Source organism: Nothoprocta perdicaria, unplaced genomic scaffold, assembly GCF_003342845.1.
Source record: "Nothoprocta perdicaria isolate Ctin4 unplaced genomic scaffold, notPer1 scaffold_15, whole genome shotgun sequence".
In the NCBI taxonomy this organism is placed as follows: domain Eukaryota; kingdom Metazoa; phylum Chordata; class Aves; order Tinamiformes; family Tinamidae; genus Nothoprocta; species Nothoprocta perdicaria.
This window is the reverse complement of record NW_020454649.1, coordinates 3,699,115-3,719,879: the sequence shown is the minus strand read 5'-3', so window position 1 is coordinate 3,719,879 and position 20,765 is coordinate 3,699,115. Positions and strand designations below refer to the sequence as shown.

Genomic DNA, 20,765 nt, shown 5'->3' with positions numbered 1-20,765 from the left:
AAAAAGAAAAAAAAATAGTCTTAAAACCATCACATGTATTCAAAAATAAAACACACTTCAAATCACATTTCATAAGACTTTGTAATACAAACTTTGAACTTCTGAAAGAAAAATATCTGCACTTCTGCTCAGCAAAAGGCATCAGAAAGCAATGGTATAAGCATAAACATTTTAAATATACAGCAAAAATATGGCTAGACTTTTAGAATCATATTTTGGGGATCAATCACCAAGAGCTTCAAGGGTGCAGAGATTTCACATTAAGTCTCTCCAACCCTTTTTGTCATCCCAGAAGACCAAACAACTGGTCTCTGGGATACAGAGAAAAGGAAGCTTGGGAAACTTAAGTGCTACGTATTCAAAATCTGTAAATAAGAAATATAAATATACCATTTAAGAACTGATCCCCTTTATTTTTAACAGACACATGTAACCGTACACCCATTCAGACAACAAAAAGCTACAGGGAAAGAGTGATGAGGCTATGACAGACACTTGAAAAGCATGAAAATATTTGTTTGGGGGGATGAAACACACATACCCTCCAACTGCACTGATTTTGCTCAACAACACTAGAAGTCAGATCCAAGTCTGGGATCTGACCAAAATATCAGTTGGTACCAACTCTTAATATCATCTGCTATCTCCAGTTGGGAAAGCGTTTATTCAGCGCGAGTTTATTGCAGGTTTCTGGTCTGTGGTCAGGGTCTCAGTCCTTCTTACCCTATAGCTGCTCCCATTCAAGAGGTGCTCTGTGCCTTTCCAAATCTAGGTAAAGCACTATCAAAATGGGAGAGGAGATGAGCTTAAAAGCTCAGGGTGCTTCGCAAGCAATGTTTTGGGGGCTCCTTGCGTGTCACTTCCAATGGCAGCACTGCTGCATCTGCACAGCTCGTTCTCGAGCTCTGCTGCCTTTGATCAGGATGCAAAGGAAGGCTGGAGGGTGGCTTCTTGAAACTGCAGCAAAAAATGAGAAGCTACAAGAGCAGTCAGTCTGTGGAGCGAGATTTATCCTAAATGGCAGCAGCTACATGGCGGGTCCTGCAGAATACATCGAAATCTGGCCACAACTGCACCACGCTTTTGAAGAGAAAGCACTAAAGAAAATAAAAACATTCTCATCGTATTATCATACATGTGCTAATTAGGCCAAGAAAATTAACTGGCTGACTTGTGTTTGGCTTCATTCAAACTCATCCCAAAGAAATAAGACGTAAGCATATTGGGACAAACTTCCACTTGCCTTTACCTTTAACTAGGCTGTTCATATCCACAGTACCAGCGTGCAAACCACGTATGCACCAGAAACACATGTCCAAAGGCAACAAATGCTGGAATAATCTGTCAGCCTTACTAATGGACTTCTCCCCCAACTTGTTGTGATCTTAGTTATTTTGCAGCATGCGCTTCTTGCACCAGCGAGAGGGGAATCTCGCAAGCTTGTATTGGAAATTTTCTGAGGAAACCTCTACAAACAGTATTAACAAAAGAGAGAGGGAAAAGCCACAGAAAGGTGCAGCCCCTTTGCACCCACTGTGAGGTGTGTTGATGGTGGCCAAAGCATCAAGGATACAAGGATACCTCCAAGGAGACTCTTAAGGAGGATGCAGCTGGATGCAGGTGGCAGAGAAGAAATTCCCCGTGCTGCACAGAGCCTGCACTGGAGGTTGGCCACATCAGCTGCATTTCACCTTAAGGTGGTCACGGAGCAAAGCCCGGCCCCAAGCACACGCGCACACACACTCGTAAGGGAGCAATTTGTGGCTGACTGGTAGAACAGCGTCACTTTGATCAACTCCAGGCTCAGAGAAAGACAGGGAAGAAAAGGCTACGGCTCACTGGAGAGAGCGCGCGCGACAGAGCGCAGCTCAGCTGCAATCAGAGAAGAGGATTTTTAGGCCTACAGGTATTTGCTAAGATTCGCCAGAGGAGGAATTCACTACTGTTTTGCAGTACAAACTCTTTTGCACCTTTATGAAAAGTTACAAAGGGATGTCAAGAGTCAAACACAGGAGCCATGCTACACCTGTGATAAAGTTACCACCGCTTGAGGGGCTCCTGGTAACAGCATCCTTTCAGAGAACTGTCAGGGATACCACATGGATAAGCCAGTCTGATGCCTCTGCATGCATATAGCAATTTGAGTGCCACTATATTAAATTCCCCCGAGAGAGGCAGCACCAACAGATATAAAATAATTTATTGCAAAGTGCACTTCCATCTGTCCTGTGGGTTCTCAGTGGCACCCAAGTTGTGCTCAGGGTGCCAGCCCTCAGGAAATGAGATGGCCTAAAGGCACAGAAAGTAGTTGCATTTTATCAACAGGTAGGTCATCTCTGATGGAAAGCTTTTAATCACAGACATAGTAGCACAGTACCCAACAGCATGTCATGACTTTTACATTCTTCAGAGCTCTAGCTGCTAGGTAAGTTGTTGGTTTTTTCCTTTTTTTTTTTTTTTTTTTTTTCTTTTTGCATAAGTACTTAATATCTCATAATTACAGGGGACAGTCTCCTAACAGATTTGTTGCAGGAGTTGGTTCTTGTCCCCATAAAATACGTTGCTTAGTGACTCCTGTTTCCAATCCCGAGACTCTCTCAGAGGAAAAGTTATAATGCTGCCCATCAAACCACCAGATCCATCATAAAAGGAACTGTGAAAATGAGAGTCAGGTGCCTAGATAGATCTGGTGGCAAATTACTATAGGCTCCCAAAGTTATATATGAGATATGATCCTGGCAACATTACTGATTATACGACATAGCCAAGACATGTGGATTAGCTCCACCGAGGGTCTTCGAAAGTGAGCTGGTCAGACCCACAGAGGATAAGAATGATCATGGTCCAGTACAGGCTAACCCCAACACCTCAGGCTGGCATGCCAGAAACACCAGGCAAAGACTGATCGAACACAGTTTTGGAGGCGAGTATTGCCAAGACCTGTATACTTACCACCGAGTCCAGAATGCTTGCTCAGAGGGGATGGGATAATGGAGAAAGAAAACTCAAAAAACAGCTGCCTCAAGAAATGACTTGTATTTGTAAGAAAAGCAATGAAGGCCTGGCACAGAGTAAAAAAATGCTCTTATGAAGTTAAAGTGAAAGAACAGAGGCAAATGTTCTTCAAATACCAGCAGCACACATTGTTAACAGTGCAAATATCAACTACAAAATGTTAGACTAATCTAGTCAGCCAGAATACAACGTTAGCCTATGTGGAAATGGTTGAAATCTGCCACCGATGGCCTCATGGCTAGGAAGTAAAAGGACAGACACTTTAAAAAAGAAAAAAAAAAGGAAAAAAAAAAAAAGAAGAAAAGAAAGAAAGAGAAAGAAAAAAGCTAAAAATCCTACGGTATGGTTATTTTTTCTTCCCTCCCCCTTTTGCCTGGCGTGTAGGCATGGGCAACGAGGCCCTCTCGGTTATGGCTCTCTGCATCCGGCCACTGCGACAAGGCAGCGTGGCCTGTGGTGGTTCTCGAGAGTCACTAGTCCCTTCGGCCCCCGGTAAGCACACAGTGGAGGTCGCCACTGCGTCCTCACCGGTCCATGTCGAGGCACAGCTTAACTCGACATGGGGGGTGGCTCTTTGGGAGATACGTGTCTCAAGGACCTGCGTCCTTGGCTGCTTGAGGAAAGCTAAAATCTCTGACAGGTAGTTATGGATGGCTCTTGTGGAGGTAGCCACAATGCCTAGCTGCAGCTCCATGCGGCCCATGGACTGCGACATGAGGCCCATGGACTGTGCATGCTCCCTCTTGATATTTTCCAGCAGCTGCACAATCCTACTGTTGGTTTCCATCAACAGCTTCTCTCCCTCTGTTAGCTGGGGCTGCCCTCTCCAACCCCGATCCCTAGGGACAGGCTCAACACCGCGGTGCTCTTCATTCATTTCATTATTTCCCTCCTCCTCCTCAGGAGAGTCACTTTCAAACTGAGGAGTCCTACTGAGTGACTGATCCCCGGGAGACTGTATGTCCATGGTACACTCCGGAGTCCGCGCTGGTGTTTGAAATCCCTCAAAATCTTCCCCAACGTTGCTGTGCGTTTCAGATGAGGACAACGGCCACTGCCAGCTCTCTGTGGTCCTGGCCGGCGAGTCTTCATCAGAGGCAGGCACCGAGGATTCCTGTTCTTCTGCCGGCGTGGACGGCGAGCTCCCTCGGTGACGGCCGGCTTGCCCCGAGGATCCAGGAACCTCCCCATCTTGTTCCCCAGTGACATCTGGCAATCAAATAGAGGAGCAACAACCACTGTATCTGAGGCCAGGTAGATGGAGGTATCTACATGCATTGGACAACACATAGAAAGAAGCCAGTTGGGAAGCCAGAGTGTATGTGTTTGGGCAAACAGAAGGGTGGACTAAAGTTTAGTGACTGAATTGGGCATATGGCAGTCGAAGTTAGTAACTGCTCTTTTTTATATAAATGCACACTGTCCTGTACCCATAACACACACAGCCATGCTGCATCCCAAGGCAGGAACTACCAATTCACCTCATCGTGACTGTGACAGGAAATGTCAGTGAACCTATCGAGAAGCTCACCTATGCACTGCAGTGGTGTCAGTCAGACATCCCTGGGACGAGCTCAGGGCCAAGTGTCCAGTGGAGCTTCCTGTGGTGCCAGATGTGCTCCACCACTGGCCTGAGTGGCAGCCCTTTGTAGTTCTGCAGCTCTGCTGGCTATCTTCTCTTTTGTCCGGCGTCCCACGTCACCCCCACCCCCAGTGCTTTCTCTCCCAGATCACTGCTGCAGAGCAAGGGTGGCTGTCCACAGCACTCATCCTGTGAGCAATGCCCTCCCCAACACTGGCACGAGCTCTCTTGTTGATCTCTCCAAGCAGCAGCAATGCTTTCCGAGGGCATTGCTCACCAGGATGTCATTGGCTTCTGAAAATACCCTTCATTTGGCCCTCCCCTGTCTACCTCTTCCCTTGCCTGAGGGCATGTGGTGGAAATGTGGGTACAAGTGCTTCCCTGTGACAGCTTAGGGTGCAGAGAGGCATTGCTGGTAAAGAGGAGGTATATTACGTACTTACTCTACAGCCTCCACTGCATAAAATGCACTCCCAAAGGCTAGAAACGGCCAAGCTTTTTGCACCCACAACAATCATGGGCTCATTTTGGAGCATGATCTGCCCAGCACCATTCTTGATTACGTGAATCAGTGGCTGTAACGCTCACCCTTTCCAGACTTGAATTAAAAAAAAATGAGTCCGCCTTGTTTTTTGGGGGGACAATTTGGTCATCAGAAATTAACTCGGGGTAATCCAGCTCAAACATGCAATACTGTAGCCTGCATGACTCACTCTCAGGCAAGGGACACGTGAGAGAGGTGCTGTTGACATTTAGACTGTTACCTGAACAACAGCAGTTGACTGTCACTACCTGGCTGGCTGTGTTGTTTGCACTATGGTGTTGTCAATGCCAGCACAGTGACATAGATACTGTCCGGCATCCTGGTCTTAAAAAACATTATTTTTAAGAATTAGCTTCTGCTCTTTGAAAATACTTAGATGGTGCTCTTCGGAATTTAATTAGGAGCTTATGCTCATAACTTCAATCTGGAGCATACTGCTAAGGTCAGGTTAAAATTGAAACAATACTTTTTCTAGCTTTGTTTATGAATCATTTCTGTTTGTTTTAATTTTATATATTGCTTTAAAGCTCCTTCTGACAGACCCAAAGATCCCTCTTCCTATGCATTAGTCCTTATCTTCCCTAATTCCAATATGGCACTTGTTATTTCTATACCTAAGTGCTTCCAATATTATACTGCTCTAAAAGGGATCCTCCGTGGTTTAATTATGATGTTGTTAATGCTAATGACGGATACGATTTGTGCGTTTAGCATGTTCACTACTTCCAAGTATTCACATTCAAAGTATTCACATTCTGTCTGTGTCTGGCTGGACTGTCCAGTTGCATGTTTTATGGAAAGTGAGGATGAGATTGTATTTGTAAAAAGGCATGAGCTCCTTATGAAAATGAATTTTAGGGACAAACTGTCATGCAATCATTGGCTCTTCCACTCCATGGGGATTTGAAAGGGACTGTATATCAATCTAACTGCAATAACTGCCTCTTCCTTGCAATTCTATTCCCCCTTTGCCTAATATAGCCATAGCTGTGATCCTTTATTAACAAATCTCTCTTAGCAACTATAGTGCAGGATCATGAAATTAAGTTTCAACATTTCCCTGTCTGAGTACACATGAAAAAAAAATTCAAAAATAAACAGGGGACCTATTTTTACCACACATAGCAACACACATTTCAGTTAAATTCTATGGAATCGGAGAAGGATAAGGGATTATATACATTCATTCGGGTAGAGCCACTGGTCATACAAAAGGTTTTCTTATAATTCTTTCGACATGTCATCAGAAAATTCTGCGTATTTAAAAACTCCATCTTCCTGACAAATGTTCTGAGCAAAGCCCATCTAACAATAGTAAGTAATAGAACCCAACTAAATTAAAAATCAAAAACTGAAACCAACCAAAATGAAAAACTCCAAACCCCGCATTAATTTATGAATATTTCTGTAAATAATATCACTGAGTTTAGTTTAGTCAGGTTCAGGGGGATCATCTCACTTTTGTTATTTGTGCTTGTTTACACACTTGCCAGAGGCTTGTGGAAATACGCTGCTCTGGGAAAAGCGTAACAAATTTTTGCTGAAGTTCCTCATTCTCTAAGCAAATTTACCATTTGCTAAGCTCCTAGTCAATATTTTCAGCCTCCCAGCCAAAGAGCTGGAAGAAGAGCATCTGGCATGTGACCCAATGACACAAATGACAAATAGTCTAAGCCAACAGTCTATGAAAACCAATGTCTAGCAAGTCAATTGTGGAAACTACTGGCGAATACTTATGAATAATGAATACAGTCACAGGTACTGGGTTAGGTTTGCTAACTTGTCTGCTAATGAAAAGGAGGTATATTCATTAACTGGTATTATTCAGAGTGAATGTTCAACAGTTCTAGGAACTCCAGCTTGTGGAAGCTTTTTGAAGCATTGATGTGGGCATGGGAGAAGCGAGGGTGCATTAGAGGCATGGCCTTACACAGGCTTTCGTTCCCTGCAGAGCAACTGTGGTAACTCTGCCTCAAGGTCAACGGCTGGCACCCTAGAGGTGACGTGTCAGTCCCTGCCCACTAAATCCATTCCTTGATGACCAAAAGTTGCCCTGAACTCACACTGGATCTTGTTAAGATGACGGCACCAGCTGCTAGGCTGGTGCTGTGGAAAAGGTGTGCCAGTTACAGCAGGGGCACTGGAAAACTTGGTTTGGCAAGGAATTGTCATGATCAGCCAGAGGACGGGCAGCCTGGTTTGGAAGATCACTAAAAGACACTTGAAACAGTAACCTAACTAGCTGCCTTTACCTCATTCCTGTGGCAAAGGGGTGACTCCTTTAAAAGAGAGGGGGGGGGGAAAAAAACAAAAAAAGCACAAAAAGCACTAACTGTGCCAAGCCAAAACTGGCTGTAGACCAAGCTAAGTATCAACATAGTTGATTTTAGTGGTTGTTAGTTGGCTTTTAAAAAAAATCTCTCTTTTAAAACCAAGTTTTAAATTCAGTGGGTACAAAGAAGCACAGCTAGCTTCCTTCTGTGTGAAGCAAAAGGAAGAGGTTGGATTATCTCCTCCTTCTAGTTGTTTCCACCTTATACACCATTCCCACATGCAGCAGCTTGCTCACAGTGATGTACACAACTTGCATGCAAAATAGGTCACTTGTGACTTTTTATATATACCTTTATATTTATACCTAATGATATCAGCCAACACACTCTGGCAGTCTCCAAAGTCATCACTTCATGTTCCTGACCTCATGTCCCTTGCTCTGACAGGGCATGATTCCCATTTTGCTCTCAAAATGAGCAAATATGTGAACCACAAAGGAGCGTGCATAGGGGCTAAAGGAAACACAAACATCTGCAAGTGAGTGACCCACTTCACTATGCAGCTATTTCCAGAAGTCCCGTGGGACTCTCAGGTCTCTAAAGGCTGCCTTCTCGTTTACCTCACTCTTCCTAAGATGTGAAAAGAAAAAACATTTGGGATCTGTTATTAAAGTGATCCATGGGATAGCTATCCTCCCTTCTTTCCTGGTGTCAGACATGTCCTCTCTCTCTGCAGCAAAGGCTGTAGCTGGCTGCCTGTAGGGGTGTTTGTGTTGGGCTGACACAGAGCTTTGCCTCAAGTGGCTCGTCAGTGGTGGCACTTCTCCTGGCAGTCACAGCAGAACTGTTGTGTCTTCTGTGCCTGTGAGGGGGGTTCTGGTTGGCCCACGGCTGTCCTGAACACCGTGACTAGAAGCCAGGATTACGTCAGCCCTTCAGGTGCATGAATATGTAGAGCATTTTGGAGCACTGCTGTGCTGTCTTCTCACACCATTACATTCCTTATCACATCTCCTTGACGACAGTCCTCCAGGCTTGTCACGGGCCACCTTTAGGAGTCTAGAAATTATTGACAGCACTTCACCCAGGTAACTGGACAGTCAATTCAGGCATAGGGATAGAGGACCAAGACATAGGCCAAGAACAGAGCACAGGCTACAGCGGGTTTTGGGTAGAGACAAACTTTAGAGACATCAGAGGTATTTCTTTAACTTTTGTTCACTGAGGAACATTTGAGACTTATGCCTGTGTTGCGCCTTACCTGCCACTTGGACTGGCAGTTGATCCCTCCCCTGAGATGTGCTGCTCTTTAAGAATCCCTCCTTTTGAAATCCCACCATTTCTGTTTCACCTCTGCTACTGGATCGTTGCCTTTTCCATTCATTATTTTTCCTTTTCAGATTGCCCACCAGTGGAGCTGGACTTGAGGGTTGGGCTACCGTCTTCCTGCTGACAGGTACGTGGAGATGTTGCTTGGCCACCACAAATGGGCCAGGAGCTCAACAACAGCAGTACCACAGTTGGGGAGCTTCCTGGGACCTGCCTCTGCTGCTCTGGACCTGGGCCTCTGCCTGTATCTGCATCATGCCTCCTGGGGTGGGTGCATTTTTCAAACTGCTTAGGTACCAAGGTGATAGATGCCTTGTAAATACCTAAGATAGATACAGACAGAAACTGTACCAGGCACAATCAGTTACGCAAAACTTAATACACAGCCAATTGCACCTATATGCTGTAGTATCACCCACCTTGTCTAGCATCTGCAGTCAATCACAGCCAAATATTGGGCACATGCATTTTTCCTTTTGAAAAGTGATGGGCACACAGTGCATTCCTTCTTCCTGCTGCCAAAAGGTCTAGGAACTTAGCTGTCAATGTTTGGTGCTGCATCACCTGCCCTAGTATGCATTTGCAAATATAGTTTAAGTGATTTCATATGCTGATGTAATTTGAGTCTGTCAGTAATCTGCAAAAAACAGTCATATAAGCAATACTGAAATTACAGGGCCAGTATTTATGTGTGATTATTCATAGAGATGTATTAGAACTACATAAAAACTGGCTTTCATGCTGCTTCTGTCTTAAGAACTTTTAAAAATTTTATTTTATGTATAGGTGGATTGTTTTTAGCATAAGCATCAGAAACTAAATTGAGTATAATTGATATTGATCTTTAAAAATTTGCACAAGTGAATGAAGGCAAGCACTTGGCAGAAGTAGGCCAACTCATTTCCATTGCACACCTTGCGGGTTTTGCCACTTCCCAGGCAGAGGGAAAAGACCTTACACCCTGCTTAGTTTTTGAAAGAAAGACTGGGAAGGAACTTAATAAAAGATAATTTGGGCAAACTATGTATGGGAATCTAGAGGAAGCTTTCCAAGTTTGAGAGCAGCTTTCCATTAGTGTTGGGCAAGGGGAGGAAAAGGAAGAAAACTAATACATTTCAAAAGACGGTTTGATCAGGCTGCAGAAGTTCATATGTTTGTAACAGAAGCAACTCTGCAATATCTCTGCTTTCTTGGGGGAAAAAAAAACAGGTGACTTCTATGTGCAGATGGTTAAAAAAGGGCTTTGTTATATTAGTTATGCCTACTGAAAATTACTGCTTTTGTGAGCTAGTCAAACATGAGTAGACATGTAAGAATTTATCGAAGATCAAAAGTAGATAAGGTATAACCAGGCTAATACTGCTAACAATTTTAAAAATAAACTTAGCTAAATTATTGTTTCAGAGTAAGAATTACAAAGGTTAAGATTTAAATTCATGTATTTTATGATAATACTTAAAAATAAGAAACAACAAGCCGAGCCTACAATAACATCATGTAAATGTTATAGTTAAAAATACACAGAAATAGAATGATTTTGAGCTTTCATTTACAAAATTAGGCTAATCCTCATAAATCTGCTACCATGACCACATCTTAATTTGGAATTAACTTATTCCAACCCAACCCCAAATGAGCAGTTTGCAGGACTGGGTTTCAGTCACATGCCAAAATCATCTATTTACCATCCTGCAAACAACAGGCAGAGATTACTACTTTAACAGTTATAATGAAGAGGAAATAACAAAACTGCTTTCCAATACAGTCAGGAACATAAACCATTTGAAAGATCCTCCTTTTATGAAAAACTAGTAAAAATATGTGTGTATTGTCTGGGACATTGTAAACTACACAAAGTGCACTAAAATCCAAAAAGGGAAAAATATATAAAATAAATCAGTAAAACATAAAAGCTTTTCAGTGACAAATTAAGCATTTAAAATCTATAAATATCATTACATGATTTATAAGAATGACTTATATGTAATCACAATACGGATGAATCAAAGCTTTCTCATAAGAAAGTCTTATTTGTGCTTTTAGGATTGAAAATATCTTCACATCGGTACATAAAAGTCACATTTACATATCAGAATCACACCATCAAGAGATAATGTTAAGAAAGGCAGAAAACTGTCATGTTCAAATTCTTGCTACAGAGGCAATTTTCAAGTACCAGCTCTTTAACAGCACGTTCAATCATGAAATAATTATACAGGTATTAAAATGCACCTGCAATCCTGAAGCCTTACAATTCAGCCTACCTTGAAAGAGGAATGGTCATTGTTTAACACTGGTTTCTGTTTAAGAACAAAAACAAAGCAGAGAATATAGTCAATACCCACTCCTATCCTGCAAGCCAGGTGGAATTTAAGTGGCAGTTTGTTGTTCTGTTTAAGAGACAGCATTTGAAAATTGGGGCTAGTCACAAAAGAAACACAATCAAGCAAAACAAAACAAAAAGGAGGAGGGAAGGAAAATTGCAACCTTCTGTCTGACACTTACACTTCACACGGAGGGGAAAAAACAAGCAAACTATGATGAATTATCTAAAAACATTTATTTTTCATTATGTACGAAGTTAATTAACATGATTATATAAACATCTGAAGGAAAAAAAGAGGAAATAGTAGCAAAGGGAGTTTTGAGATGAGGGAGATAAGACCTTCATCTCCCTGGCTCCTGAAAAAGAGAGAGAACACATTAAAAGTGGTGAAAAGTCTTCTATTGACCTAACTGTACCATGTTGGGGAAAACATGCAATTTTTATTGTTCCTAGAGCACTTATGACTTTGAATATCTGAGTATAACCAGTGACACTCACATATGCCAATGCATTTCATTCATCTGGCTCCAAATGCTACAAAATCACGTTTCCCTTAACACTTACAATTCCTTTTCCAACTTCTTTCATACCATTGTCTTGTTTGGCTGGTAGAGAAAGGCCTTTGAAAACCTTTTTAATTACTGCCCTGTAGTAAAGAAAAACAAGTATCATGAAAGGGCACTTCATACTGGAGAATAATCTGCTAATCTCACAATAATGCTAGCAGGTAGGTGAGGAGAATACTCACACAGAGCCTCAGCTAAATTCTGCTCAGGATTCCCAATGTTTTCTCAATGTCAGTTAATGCTGTTGTTTAAAACCAGTCCATCCCAGCTACGTGTCTTTTTTTTATTGTTTTTTTTTTTTCCTCTCTCTAGTGGAAACTTAGAGCTAACATTTTTCTCCTTGAAACGTGTATATTTTTTCAGTACGTCTCTGTTTGAATGTGTTTTAAAAGCACATATGCCATAGGCATGACTCAAATCCTATACTCCTTTATACTGGTCAGAGTTATAAAACCTGTAAATTGCTACATCAACACAAATAGGGGGCCTGTATTTTGTCACACATAATCGAAACTCCTCCCAAAGTCACCGCTTCACGTTCATGCAAATGACAACCTGATGACAACCTTTATCTAAGTACTACATTGCTATTAGAATTTCAAATATGTAATGCAAATCAGTTACTTACAAGGACACCCTTCAAGAATTCTTCTTCAAGCCTGATGCCTTTTGCTCTCATCTTCTAAAATACAGTGTCTGGTGCAGATCAGAAAACCTTCTTCCTACATGCAAGCACTGCTGGCACTGGCAACTATCAAAGGAGTCGCAGTTGTGCATGCTGCAAGAGTCGCTCTGATGGCATTTCCATTGTTTCCTGCAGACAAATCTCCATCATCAACTCCACCATATTGAAATACAAAAATGCTTTTTGAACCCAGATGTCTCTGCGAGTGGTTTCTTCAAGTATAAGGCAACACTTTAAGCTAAAGTGCTGTTTGGCATTCATTTATATGTATTTGCTCTGCAACTGCATTGTTTCAGATGCCATTACAAAACGTCACCTTTGAAACAATGGACAACAGAAATGGGATGAAGTGTGAATGCTTACTGGAGACAGAGCTAATAATATTTCTTTTGAATGCCATCAACTGATATTTTTCTTTTTAAACTGCTGCTAAAACTGGATGTCAGATAACAATATTCTGTGTTGATGATTTCACAGATACTTTGCATCACAGAGGTAGCACTAACACCCCAACTATTCAAAGGAAGGGGAAAATCTTACATCTGTATTTGATACTTTTATCCACATGAAAAAATGAAGGTAAGTATCAACACAAATACAGGGATCGTTTTACTTTGAATATCAACCCAAACTTAAAAAAGAACAAAACCAAACCAAACAAACAAACAAATAAACAAAAAAACCCACCCACAGCTCAGAACTGATATTTCGCTTAACTTCTTCAAAGGCCTGAATAAATATTTACCTTGGCTTTTTTCTTTTTTTTTAAGTCTTTTATCTAGACATCTACAAATCTTAGTTTATGGATCTCTTAAGTTATCCATCCACACAAAATTATCCATAAACAAGTAAAATAAAAACTGAAGGAAAAACTCTTCAAACACAGGATTTTCACAAGCCAAATAAACATCAAATGACTGGAGTTAAAACTATTATTTTAAAATATTATTTTTTAAACTCTAATGATAGCTACTTTCTATAATGATGAGAAGAATCATGACTAAAACAAATGCATCAGGATTTTCATGCATTTCATGTCTTATTTTGTAAGAGTATTTTCATATCCTCATTTTCATTTGCTGCATGAATAATTTGATATTCTTCAATGTTAATCTGATAACTACACATTACCTAGAATTCTATTTTAGGTGCTGTCTCAGAAAAAAAATTGCTGTAACAACTAATAGTTAGTGTTTATGTGCCGCTACAACTCACTCATTCTTGAAAACCTGCAAGTCACAAAACAAAACAAAGGAAAAGGCCTCTACCCACAACCCCAACCCCCCACAAATGCCAAAAAGGAGATTTATGATTAAAAACACATCCCCTCCAAAGATGCATCCTGAAGTTGGATGCTCTCCCTCCGATATAAGCAACTGTAGCAACCGGAAAAGGTCAGTGGAATAGATGAAGTAGAGTCTACATTTTAGTTATTTGTGCTATGAAACTACAGTGTGACCTAAAGATTTTACTGCCTAGTTGTACTATTTAGACACAAATATGCCTTCTAACCTGAACAGAATAGTGCTAGCCTTCTCCCATGCCATCTCCTCCCTTCTCCCATCCTCCCACCCAGGTAGACCTTGCTCCCCAAACAACCACCACCAGAGTCAATCCAACAAAACGGCAAAACCCGTGTTTTCCTCATAATGTCTATCTCACCTATAACCCAGAAAACTCTCTTTCTGGTTAACAGAAAACTCCACGGTAACAACGCAAACACTTCTGATATGCTGCCAAAACATATTTTTTGGAAGAATGCAGGAAGCAGTGGGGTTTACACTCTGTCATAGTCTCCAAACGGGGAGAAAATATCACTAGCTGGAACCTCTGTCAGTGACCTGAAACGAGGTCAGGAAAGAACAGAAAAATAAAGAGGAGAAAATAACTCATCTGTCCTGATTTACGCTAAAAAATGCAACCCAGAAGTTCACTGCAGAGAGGAGCCATTGCCTACAGCCTGGCTTCTCCATCAGTGACCCTCAACTTCTGTTAGAGGCCGCAAACCACCCTGGGGGATGTCACCGAGGGCCCGGTGGGGTTTGAGCATCTTCCTGGGGCTCAATGACACCATGAGAACGGGTGCAGAGACACAGGCCCTGCTCAAGAGAGCTTACAGTCTAGGAAAGCAAAAGGACATACAAGAGTATGGAGAAAATACAGCTAAACACAAACAAAATTTGCATACATATATACAGTTACAGTCATAAAAAGCTACTGAAACAGTATTTCTACCTGTCCCTCCACCTAGCCATCATTACTTAGATGATAACTTAATAGGGATCACAAGGGAGGTGGGTCTTAAGGACAGATTTCGAGGGGAAGGTAGCGGCCTTATGAATCAGTCCAGGGAGGGCTTTCCATGCATACGGGACAGTGTGGAAGGTGTTATATCGAAAACTTAAAATTGTGCAGAGCAGCATTTCTCCAGGGTCAAAATTCAAGGTGTGGTGTGCAAGACCCCTATTTCCTGAGACAGACACAGTGTGGTTATGTGAGTAACGTCTGGCCATTAGGAAGACAAGGGAATCACTAACGTAGGACTACACTGAGGCTATGTCGCTTGCCACAAGAGTCTCTGTGGCCACCGGTTAGCACAGTAACTGCAGGGAGATGATATGGAAGGGTTTTCAAGAGAGTCGGGTACAAAGAAGGAGAAAAGGGCAAGATGAAGGAAAGGAGACAAAAGGAAGAAATGAGGGGGGAAGGGGGCAGTATTTTTGAATGTAGTCTTCTGCTTTAGTTCTTAGTGTGTTTGCACTTTTTAACTAAATAACTAAAAAACATATACAATAACTAATGTACATTTGACACCATAAAATAAACTGGACCATATGTCAACATTTACAATTATGTTATTATCCTTCACTATGGAAAGGTGAGAAACAGGTTAAACAAGAGACAAAATGCTTCCCCTTACCCTTCTTCTTCCGTACTGAAGCTTGGAAATAGAAAGGGAATGAACTGTGAATCAATTCTGAAGGTCATTTTTTAATGCTAAATCCTTGTCTGTTACTTTGAACATAAACATTTTTTTTTTCCATCTCTAAGAAGTCAGTCTCTCCCTGCTACTCTGTCCTATGCAAGTATCTATCACTGCAGATAAACAGCTTGGCATAAGCCCAGTTTACCGGGATTTATACCTCGAATCTAAGAGATTGCTCCGCTACAGATATGAGGCACACAAACAATTTATTTCTAAATTCTTTTTAAAATGTAGTAATTTGGGCAACTTACTGATGCTAAGGATTACAATAGTAGGGCAATTTCATGTCTTTGTGGACCATAGGAGAAAGGAATTGTTAACACATTATCTGCCATATTTCGTGTTAACTCGTTTGAAAGAGAACAACTAAGATGGTCTGATATAATACTGAGAACAGAGTAGCTAAAAATCTGTCAATAAAACCTCAAAGACATCTTAAAGCCAGGCAAAAGAAGTGACTGGAAAGACTGCAAGAGCTATAAATTAAAAAGAAAAAAAAAAATTATTTATCTTAGCTAGGAGAAATGGCAAAATATACTCTAACAGAAAGCAAATAGGGAATTTCTATTTATCTTTTTTCTTATCTAAATAACAAGGGACATTTAATAAAATTAAGAAGCATCACACTTAGAACCAATAAAAAGGAAATACATTTGTACACAGCACATGATTAGCCTGTGGTATTCTTTGCCACGAGACATTATTGAGACTATGAACTTCTTCAAGTCAGAAAAGATTACACATATATCAATGAGAACATCCACAGTGTTCATCTACACACACCTCCTATTTATTTTATACAAATATGTTATGAAAAAATGCATTTTCATTAAATAAATGAGTTTGGTATAAAAATGTGGGTGTTCTCATAGTTTATACAGATGTCCAATATATACACATATACATATATAGATATATAAATTGTATGTATATATATGCGCACACACACACAATTTGTATTTTATGTCAAAAGACAACTTTTAACTTATGATAGTGAGAAAATCTTCTCTTTGAGGGCTCGTTCAACTGTTTATTCTTTTACTAGTCTCTTTATATGATGAAGATTAAAATAGGAAGACTACAGATTTTATTTATAACAGTAGTCATATTGTTTGCTAGGGTGGCAAATGTTCAGAATATCTTGGTGTCTAGAGGCCAGTTTAAGAAGAAGAAAAATCTCTGTTATGTCATGTATTATTATGGCTTTATTAGAGAACAAATACTCCTGGAGCAGGCTCCAGTACTGTTCTTCAGCTCAGCAAAGGTTCTGCCATCATAACATTTGCCCTGGCTGGATGAACATGTTCAAGGATTCAAGGACATCCTAAGGGTGTTAGTCACAAAAGCTGCAATGGATCCTGAGACCCGATGAGAACAGGACCAGGTACTACTCAATGAACAAGGGGGAAGAGTAAGCCAAACTATGATGCTCTTCATTGCAGAGGTCGCTTTTCCCTGGAAAAGTGTGTTGTTCCTCTCTGTTTTAAAAATGGTATCTACTATGTAAGATTAAAAAGTGAGAGAAACACAAGAATATCCTCAGGGACTTGCAGAAGGGAATAATGAAATGGAAAAAAATGGTGCCCTGGGTCCTTTAAGATTGCTTGTTGATAAATCATCAAGACTCTTAACACTCCCTTAAATGAAAGCAAAACTAAACCCCCCACACCAAAATATGGGACATGGGAGAAAATTCTATATTTTAATCCTGGAAGAAAAATAAGGAGCATTCACAAACTGTAGAAACCATTAGTCAAGCTCCAAAATGTCATGGCACAAAATAATCAAATTTTATGAGACCTGTTAGATCTAAATAAATAGAATGTCTCATTTTGGACTTCCTATGGTTATTAGCCTATACAAAAGACAGTGACCAGTTCAGCAGCCATTTCTCAGTCAGAACTCCCACTGCAGCTACGGGAGTTTTGACTCTTTAAAGGATGGATGGGGATCCATCTGCCCCAGAAAACATTGATGTCTAAGGGGAAAACGTGGACATTTCTCCACAAAGCTGTGATTTCTTCCAGTTAGCCTTCATATGAGTCTAGGTCAAAAATAAAAATGATTACATAGTATTTCAATCAACATAGGATTACAGTGGTGGGAAAAAGAGCTTTGCTGTCTGATAGGTTTTATTATTCTGCAGTGAAGGATGCATTTTGTTTTAATACCCAATATCACTTATAAAATACACTATTTTAGTTCAATAGCCATATACAAGTATGCATTGACTTTCTGTCTTTTCATATAGGGTCCCATTCATAACAAATTTATTAGCCTACCTGAAGAAAAAAATGTTTTTTAATTACCCAACAGATTAAACAACCAAATGAAAGACTTACGACTTCCTTTGCTTCTACAAAGTAAATCAAAACTCCTGAGGAATTATAGTTATCTAGAATGCAGATGATCACACAAAGAATCTATGATCACATTTCTTAAAACTAGCAAAAAAAGACTGACTGCTCAATACTATTTTATTACCAATAGATAGAAGAATTGTGTTTATATCATGCACAGAAGTCAAAGTGATATCAGAATATGCACTTTTTCAGATGAGAGAGTCTAATGAAAAAAAAGTTGAAGCTGAAGCTGCTTTAACACTGTCAGCTTTTTAACAACAGCTTCGGGCAGCTTACCTTTGTCCACTAATGAGAGGCCACAGAAATTTAAAATAAAACAATATTAGATGAACTGAAAAATTGGAAAGCAAAGCTAACAAAATATGGTAAGGCATTGCTTCTTAAAAGTTGTGCCAAACTTTGATGATGCACAAAAAAGTAGACACATTCTCTTGCATAGCAGTAAAGGCACAAGTTTAAAAAAAAAAATTACTCATGCGAATCATGCACATTTGAACTCTCCAAAGATGCAGCATTCTTAAAACCTTTTCTGTTATATTTGGTGTACACAGAGTAGTACCTTTTAACCAAGTTAACATATATTGATATTTTTACACTTCCATTTTCCCAGCATGCTTGTCAAAAAACACTTTCTTACCAAGCTCTTCAAGCTCTGAGGTCATGGACTTAGACCGCAAGGTCAGTGCAGTGGTTGGAGCTCGCTTAGGAGGTGGTGGGGCTTTGCAGGAAACAGAAGGATATAAAATACAAGTAAACATACATCTCAAATGCTATTTATTTGCATACACAATTTCATATTTGGTCAAAAGATTATGTCGCGCTAAATAAAGTAATATTAAACACATACATACAGAGGAAAAAACTCTCAGATGCTTTTCATGTATTTCTGCACCATTCTACTTTTAGCGTAGGCTGTTTGACACATCAGTAAGCTTTTATGTAACAGGATACATAGAAACATTTAAAACTACATAATTCCACACTTCAGTTTTTCACTAGGAGGAAGATCTCCACAGTAGTTATGCCCCTCCTTCTAAGACGTGTACACAGCTAAAAATCTCTTGGAGAGCAGCTAAGTCTCTGCCAGATTAATTTTATCTTTGAAGAAACTTTGCCTGCTGTTAAATCTGAGAAATATAAGGGAGAAGATGATATAAATGATCCAAATGATCTGAATAGTCACAGTAAGACTTAGGAAAACAGGTAACCTGCAGAATATAGAGTGCTTAAAGTTGATCTTAAAATATCAAGGCAATCATCTAGCACTGAACCTAAAATCCAGTATGTCTCTTGGGTATCCTGATATCCAGTGTTTCCTGCTAGCTTTGCAGATGGCCAAGCCAGGCAAAACATTACTGGAGGCAACATTTCTGGAGGCAGAAATGCGAGTAATACCGGGAAAGAATCTGCCACTAATCTGTCATTAAGCCAAGGCTGGTAGGAAAACAAGGTTTCTGTGAAGCAGAAGTTGCTGGGACACTAAGAAAAAAATTAATGATTCTGAAACATTTTGGTCAATAATATATAATCAGATTACACCATCTGGAAAACACTTTGGCAAACCAATTTCAGGACAAGAAAGGAAAGAAATAGACACCATTTTCTCTTAGCAACTCTACCCGCTCAGTCAGCATCCTTGTCTCTGTTGGGCTCCATCACCTGCTTACAGAGGCTTCAACGCACGTCAGGAGAAGGCAGAAAAGTAACTCGGGCTCAGTGCCAGGTACAGAGACCTGTACAGAGGTCCCATATTTATTAACTCTAGTTTGAACTCTGTCCTTGCCCGGGGAGGGAGGTGACAAGACACTGTACAAACCAGTATTTATTGGCACGGCTACATGACACTTGCCACCTCCAGAAAGGAGACCGGTGGCCACAACATCCCTCCTTTACATAAAGCCAGGATGACATGTACCAAACAGCTGAGGCGAAAGGTTTTGCCTGTGCAAATTCTTATAACGCTATCAACCTGAAAATAATGCCTTGCATTCAGACAATTCCTTCCCCAAGTCTTTGCTGGATGTGACGGGACGTGGAGCTTCCTCACGGTAGTGGCCTTCTTACCAGAGGCCACATGGCAGGAAAAAGCTGCACCTTTTTTCTGCCAACAGCAAGAGGAGGGGATTTTCCCTCACCGGACTGAAAAGAGAGGATTTGTTCCAATATACAGTAGTTTGCCCACTGAAATGCATTGTTTTTCTACTAGAATTTTACATATTTTGGATTTTTTTTTCTTACTTTTACAGCCATTCTTTCTAATACATTTGTTTTTCAGTTTTTTAATTTCTCAGTGAGTTCAAGAGGAGTCAAACAAAGCAATCCTTCTTGGATGGAAATCCCATCCTCCTGCATATAATTTTCATTAATAAAAGAATTTTTTTTTTTAAATGGTTTTTCTTCCTACCACAAGACACTCAGGTCAAAAATTTTGGGTATAAGAACTTCAAATATCACTGCCTAAAGATCCACAAAGATGAAATTCAATAGCAAACACAATAGGGGAATGCTGCACTTCTTGTCACACGTTGATGTCTAAGTCAACAGAGCTAAGTTACTTTAAACTAAATAGCAAAAGAGTATTGCAAATTTGAAAAGGTAAATGTGTAAATCTTAAGTTATAAGCCAGAAACTTATTATCTATACCCTGCTTTCTGTGGAGCAACACTAAAATGGAAAAGAATTAGGAAAAGAGAAAAAAAAATACCTTTCTTTCTAGCTGTGTCATCTGGATCAAGATTCCTGGTTACTGTGACAACCTTAAGGACGAGGTGGTTGCCCCCTTGCCGGATCATGTTCACCACCTGCCTGTGTCCGACTTTCACCACATTCTCATTATTAACCTGCAAAGAAAGAAAAGATTCTTTCAGCTCAAAATTCTTAAAAAATTCTAGTCTTTCAGTTCTAAAAGCAGAAGTCAGAAAGAACAGGAAGCTGTGGAATTTCTGATTACTGCTTTTTAAAATTATTTGTTTATTTTTTAATTATTTAATTCTTTTTTAATAAAAATGTGTTTTTAAGAAGCAGCAGAGAGCTGAAACATTAACAGGAAAAGCTAGCTCTCCATGATATATATATATATATATATATTATTTCTTT

General features: G+C 40.2%; 1 protein-coding gene across 1 annotated transcript in view; it reads right to left on the bottom strand.

Annotated features, from left to right (window-relative positions):
• The window catches only part of SHANK2 (SH3 and multiple ankyrin repeat domains 2), a 254,127-nt gene that overhangs the window by 16,521 nt on the left and 216,841 nt on the right, over positions 1–20,765 (bottom strand). Inside the window, exons 17-20 of the mRNA XM_026034675.1 lie at positions 20,374–20,509; positions 18,307–18,387; positions 17,946–17,954; positions 15,241–15,261 (exon numbers count right to left, since the gene is read on the bottom strand). Of these exons, the coding sequence (XP_025890460.1) occupies positions 15,241–15,261; positions 17,946–17,954; positions 18,307–18,387; positions 20,374–20,509 (247 nt within the window). The remainder of the gene's footprint in view (positions 1–15,240; positions 15,262–17,945; positions 17,955–18,306; positions 18,388–20,373; positions 20,510–20,765) is intronic.